This window comes from Salmo salar, chromosome 11 (assembly GCF_965601325.2).
Source record: "Salmo salar chromosome 11, fSalSal1, whole genome shotgun sequence".
NCBI lineage: Eukaryota > Metazoa > Chordata > Actinopteri > Salmoniformes > Salmonidae > Salmo > Salmo salar.
Genome location: NC_138301.1, coordinates 7,594,676 through 7,601,561, shown reverse-complemented (window position 1 = coordinate 7,601,561; position 6,886 = coordinate 7,594,676). Strand labels below are relative to the sequence as shown.

Here is a 6,886-nt window from a genome sequence, read left to right as displayed (position 1 = left end):
TGTGGAGGTCTACAATTGTTTTCTGAGGTCTTGGCTGATTCCTTTTGATTTTCCCATGATGTCAAGCAAAGAGACACTGAGTTTGAAGGTAGGCCTTGAAATACATCCAAAGGTACACCTCCAATTTACTCAAATTATGTCAATTAGGCTATCAGAAGCTTCTAAAGCCATGACATAATTTTCTGGAATTTTCCAAGCTGTTTAAAGGCACAGTCAACTTAGTGTATGTAAACTTCTGACCCACTGGAATTGTGATACAGTGAAATAATCTGTCTGTAAACAATTGTTGGAAAAATTACTTGTGTCATGAACAAAGTAGATGTCCTAACCGACATGCCAAACTCTTGTTTGTTAACAAGAAATTTGTGGAGTGGTTGAAAAATGACTTTTAATGATTCCAACCTAAGTGTATGTAAACTTCCGACTTCAACTGTTGCTACATAGAGCATTATTAGAGCTTATCTTCTACAAGGGGTGAATTCTAACGTCGGATTTTCACTTAGTCATGCATTCATATCAATGGGAGCAAAGACTAAGTGAAAATTTGACAAGTGGAATTTAGGATTCGTCTCAAAATAGTTTTTTCTACGTTTTTTACTCATAGTTTTCTACTCCTCCATAGCTGAATTCGTCCGGCCTACTGACTATGCCCCGGAGTCCCATGTGAGGATGAGATGGCCCAGAGTTGTTCTGACTACTCAGAGGACTCCGCCTCTGACAGCTCCCGTGAGGAGACCATCTACGAGACCATAAGAGCCACCGCCGAGCCGGCCCCCAGACACATGGACGACATACACACTCACTCCCTGGTCGTCCGCATCGTCATCCCCGACCTGCAGCAGACAGTGAGTGAGTGTGTGTGTGTGTGTGTGTGTGTGTGTGTGTGTGTGTGTGTGTGTGTGTGTGTGTGTGTGTGTGTGTGTGTGTGTGTGTGTGTGTGTGTGTGTGTGTGTGTGTGTGGTGTGTGTGTGTGTGTGTGCGCTTGCCTATATTTACTCAGGAACGTGTGTGAAGGAGTTGTATGTTTGTATGAGCCGTAAAGCCCCTATTGTTTGATGTACCAACTTATGGGTTACCTTTGGAGTGTTTTTTACACACGTTTCTTTATAGAACTGTTTACTCCTAGACTTATAGACCGACTCATAGGTTTTGAATGCCTGGCTTGCAAAAGAAGTTCAAATGATGAAGTCTTAGATTACACTTGCTAACATCCTCTCTTTCTCTCATTTCCCTTTGGTATAATGCCTTTGATTTAAGCCAGCTCTGGCCATCCATTATCCTGGCTGTGTTGCATCATTTCGCCTGTCGGAGAACACACGTTGTGTGAACAATCTGTGGGCGTTGTATGGGCGTTGATGTGTGTATCTCGCAAATATATGGGGACATGCATATCCCTCTGCATTCCTCTCTTATTACCAGACCTGGCTTCAAATACTATTTTGAATATTTTCAAATTATTGAGCTGGGATTGATTGACCGTGCCTGGTGCAGCATCCCGGCATCGCCTCTTCTCTGTTGATGTTGATACTGGTGTTTTGGGGGACTTGTGAGGCGTCTGTCCAGTGTCTGTGTTCTTTTGCCCATCTTAATCTTTCCTTTTTATTGGCCAGTCTGAGATATGGCTTTTTCTTTGCAACTCTGCCTAGAAGGCCAGCATCCCGGGGTCGCCTCTTCACTGTTGACGTTGAGACTGGTGTTTTGCGGGTACTATTTAATGAAGCTGCCAGTTGAGGACTTGTGAGGCTTCTGTTTCTCAAACTAGACACTCTAATGTACTTGTCCTCTTGCTCAGTTGTGCACCGGGGCCTCCCACTCCTCTTTCTATTGTGGTTAGAACCAGTTTGAGCTTTTCTTTTAAGGGAGTAGTACACAGCGTTGTACAAGATCTTCAGTTTCTTGGCAATTTCTCACATGGAATAGCCTTCCTTTCTGAGAACAAGAATAGACTGACGAGTTTCAGAAGAAAGTGCTTTGTTTCTGGCAATTCTGAGCCTGTAATCGAACCCAGAAATGCAGATGTCAATAGGGTCGTAATGATCGGACCAAACTGCAGCGGGGATGTGAATCATCTTCTTGATTTATTAAAGAAATGAACACTGAACAAAAGAACGACGAAAACCAGTCCTGTAAGGTACATAGACTATACATGGAACAACCACCCACAAACACAAGAGAAAATAAACCCACTTAAATATGGCCTCCAATTAGAAGCAACGACAACCTGCGGCTTCTAATTGGAGGCCGTTCCCAAAACTAACATAGAAATAGAAAAACTTGAAAACCCACATAGAAATAGAAAACATAGAACATAAACCAAAAACCCCTTAACACACAAAACAAACACCCCCTGCCATGCCCTGACCAAACTACAATAACAAATAACCCCTTTTACTGGTCAGGACGTGACAGCTGATGCTCCAGATACTCAAATAGTCTAAAGACGGCCAGTTTTATTGCTTCTTTAATCAGAACAACAGTTTTCAGCTGTGCTAACATAACTGTAAAAGGGTTTTCTAATGATCATTTAGCCTTTTAAAATGATAAACGGATTAGTTAACCCAACATGCCATTGGAACACAGGAGGGATGGTTGCTGATAATGGGCCTCTGTACGCCTATGTAGATATTCCATAAAGAATCAGCCGTTTCCAGCTACAATAGTCATTTACAACATTAACAATGTCTACACTGTATTTCTGATCAATTTGATGTTATTTTAATGGACAAAAAAATTGCTTTTCTGTCAAAAACAAGGACATTTCTAAGTGACCCCAAACTTTTGAACTGTAGTGTGCATTTCAATTTAGTGATTTGTAAGTATGGTAAATTAATACTGCACAAAAAGTGGTTGTTTTCCATGTTATTTGATCAAGAAAAATATTTAATTTGCTGTGGCTGTTTTGTGTCTTTGCCTATAATTAAGTACCTTTTGATATAAATGCTTGAGGACAGGGTTTTGTTATTTATGGATTGCATCAGAATGACAATCACAGAGAAAGGGACAGGGCAACAACTCTTACAATTTCAACAATTGAATCCTGCAAGATACAGTTCTTAAATATAAACTACCTTTCCTGCAAGATACTGTTCTTAATTATTCAACTACCTCTCCAAAGCGGAGATGCTGAATAAAAATATTTGTTTGCGCTACAGTAGTCTGTATCGGTTCGCTAATTCTAGTAAATAATATATATATATATATATGTATATATTTTTTTTTAATCCGATTTTAAAGGGGGTGCTGCAGCACCCTCAACGCCCCTACTTCCCACAGCTTTGGCAGCACCTATATCTTCACCACAGATTCTAACAGACTTTGCCCTGGCAGTGAATAATGGTGTTCCAAAAAAGGCACCGTTGCCCTAGAGCACACAAAGAACTATACATACTTCGGGCTAAACACCTAAACACCACAGGTAACTTCCACGAGACTGTGGACGCTCTATGAGACAAGGAAAGAAGGGCCTTCTACGCCATCAAAAGAAACATCCAAACTCGACATCCCAATTAGGATCTGGCAAAAAATATTTCAGTCAGCTATAGAACCCAATGCCCTCTATGGTTGTGAGGTCTGGGGTCCACTCACCAACCAAGAATTCACAAAATGAGACTGCATGCAGAATCCTGCAAAAATATTCTTTGTGTACAATGCAAAACCCCAAATAATGCATGCAGAGTATAATTGGGACTATACCTGCTAGTTATCCAGAAAAGAGCTGTTAAATTCTACAACCACCTAAAAGGAAGCGATGCCCACACGTTCCACCACAAAGCCCTCACCTACAGAGAGATGATCCTAGAGAACAGTCCCCTCAGCCCTCATCAATCTACACACAATATCCCATAATGATGAACAAAAACTGGTTTTACATTTTTTTTTGCAAATGTATTAAAAATAAAAAAAACTATCACATTTACACAAGTATTCAGAACCTTCACTGAGTACTTTGTTGAAGCACCTTTGGCAGCAATTACAGTCTCGAGTCTTCTTGGGTATGACGCTACAAGCTTGGCACACCTGTATTTGTGGAGTTTTTCCCATTCTTCTCTGCAGATCCTCTTAAGCTCTGTCAGGTTGGATGGGGACTGTGAGAGCACAGCTAATTTCAGGTCACTTCAGAGATGTTCGATTGGGTTCAAGTCCGGGCTCTGGCTGGGCCACTCAAGGACATTCAGAGACTTGTCGCGAAGCCACTCCAATGTTGTCTTGGCAAGGTGCTTAGGGTTGTTGTCCTGCTGGAAGTTGAACCTTTGCCCCAGTCTGAGGTCCTGGGCGTCTGGAGCAGGGTTTCATCAAGGATCTCTCTGCAATTTGCTCCATTCATCTTTCCCTCGGTCCTGACTGGTCTCCCAGTTCCAGCCTCTGAAAAACATCCCCACAGCATGATGCTACCACTACCATGCTTCACCGTAGGTATGGTGCATGGTTTCCTCTAGACCTGACGCTTGGCATTCAGGCCAAAGAGTTCAATCTTGCTTTCATCAGACCAGAGACTCTTGTGCCTTTTGGCAAACTCTAAACGGTCTGTCATGTGCCTTCTACTGAGGAGTGGCTTCCGTCTGGCCACTCTACCATAAAGGCCTGATTGGTGGAGTGCTGCAGAGATAGTTGTCCTTCTGGCAGTTTCTCCCCTCTCCACAGAGGAACTCTGGAGCTCTGTCAGAGTGACCATCATGTTCTTGGTCACCTTCCTACCAAGGCCCTTCAACCCCGATTGCTCAGTTTGGCTGGGCGGCCAGCTCTAGGAAGAGTTTTAGTGGTTCCAAACTTCTTCGATTTAAGAATGATGGAGGACACTGTGTTCTTGGGGACTGCTGCAGAAATGGTTTGTCACCCTTCCCCAGATCTGTGCCTCGACACAAATTATTGTTAAATTCTAATATGTTTTTGTTATTGTTTTGTGTCTTCTCACTTTTGTTTATTGTTCATTTCACTTGCTTTGGCAATGTAAACACATGTTTCCCATGCCAATAAAGTCCTTTTGAATTGGAGGGAGGGAGAACACCTACAATGAACAACTGTTTTTCTGTTGTCACGCCCTGACCCTAGAGCCCTTGGTTCTCTATGGTGTTTAGGTCAGAGCGTGACTAGGGGGGTGTTCTAGTCTTTCCATTTCTATGTTGGTGCTCTTAGTTTGGTTCCCAATTAGAGGCAGCTGATGTTCGTGGTCTCTAATTGGGGATCATACTTAAGGGTTCCCTGTTCCCACCTGCTTTGTGGGATATTGTTTGTTTGTGGTGGTGGTTGTTACACCACGTAGTCACGTTGTGTTGCTTGTTTATTGTTTTGGTTGAAGAAGTTTCACTTTAAATAAATATGTGGAACTCAACAAATGCTGCGCCTTGGTCTGTCTCTTATCAGCACCGTGACAGAATATCCCACCACACAAGGACCAAGCAGCGTGTTCATGAGGTAAAGGAGTTTTGGACATGGGAGGAGATCATGGGAGGACAGGAGACCCTTCCTTGGCGGGAGTCGCAGAGGACACAGGAAGGACAGCGACAACGCCGGGGACCACAGCCACAGAAACCCCAATATTTATTTTTTTTGGGGGGGGGGGCACATGGGGCGGACGGCTGAGCAGCGAAGTGTGCCAGAGCCTGAATGGGAGTCTCTGGAGGAGTTCAATGAGGGATACCGGAGAGAGGTTTTGGCTAGGAGTATGCTGCAGCGCAGGCGTGCTGAAGAGCGTGACACCTGTCCGGTGCCATCTGTGCCAGCTCCTCGCACTCGCCCTGAAGAGCCAGAGACCGTCAGGGAGGAGAAGGAGAAGTTGGGAGAGAGAGAGAGGAGAGAAATTTTATGTAGGTGTGTTCTGCACGGCACTCGACCTGAAGAGCCTGTCAGCAGTCTGATGAGCCCTGTGCTAGCTCCCCGCACCCTCCCTGAAGTGCGTGTCACCAGCCCGGTACGTCCTGTGCCGACTCCACGCACCAGGCCTCCAGTGCGCCAACCTCAGCCCGGTACGTTCTGTGCCTGCTCCCTGCACTCGCCCTGAAGTGCGTGTCACCAGTCCGGTGCCACCTGTGCCGGCTCCACGCACCAGGCCTCCAGTGCGCCTCCCCAGCCCGGTACGTCCTGTGCCGGCTCCATGCACCAGGCCTCCAGTGCGCCTCCCCAGCCCGGTACGTCCTGTTCCTGATCCCCGCACAAGGCCTCCAGTGCGCCTCTACAGCCCGGAACCTCCAGCGACGGTTTACAGTCCAGAGCTTCCAATGATGGTTCACAGTCCAGAGTCTCCAGTGACGGTCAACGGCCCGGAGCTTCCAGTGACGGTCAATGGACCAGAGCTTCCAGTGACTGTCAACGGCCCGGAGCTTCCAGTGACGGTCAACGGTCCGGAGCCTCCAGTGACGGTCCACGGCCCGGAGCTTCCTGCGCCAGTGCCATGGCCGGAGCCTTCCTCTGCGCCGGTGCCCAGTCCAGGCACAGCGTTCCAGTACCTCTCCAAGGCCGGAGCCTTCCTCTGCGCCGGTGCCCAGTCCAGGCAAGGTCTGTTCAACGCTGGTCCGACCAATCTTATTCCACGCTTCAAGATTGCTTCGATCACGTGGACTGGGATATGTTCCGGATAGCGTCGAACAACAACATTGATGTATACGCTGATTCGGTGAGCGAGTTTATTAGCAAGTGCATCGGTGATGTTGTACCCACGGCGACAATTAAAACCTTCCCCAACCAGAAACCGTGGATTGATGGCAGCATTCGCGCAAAACTAAAAGCGCGAACCACTGCTTTTAATCAGGGCAAGGCGACCAGAAACATGACCGAATACAAACAGTGTAGCCATTCTCTCCGCAAGGCAATTAAACATGCTCAGCGACAATATAGAAACAAAGTAGAGTCGCAATTCAACGGCTCAGACACGAGAGGTATGTGGCAGGGT

At 45.9% G+C, this 6,886-nt stretch overlaps 1 protein-coding gene across 1 annotated transcript in view; it reads left to right on the top strand.

Moving 5' to 3' along the window:
- The first annotated feature begins 674 nt into the window (after positions 1 to 674).
- The window catches only part of LOC106561908 (SH3 and multiple ankyrin repeat domains protein 2), a 45,557-nt gene continuing 39,345 nt past the window's right edge, over positions 675 to 6,886 (top strand). The window contains exon 1 of the mRNA XM_082957618.1: positions 675 to 845. Within this exon, the coding sequence (XP_082813744.1) occupies positions 675 to 845 (171 nt within the window). The remainder of the gene's footprint in view (positions 846 to 6,886) is intronic.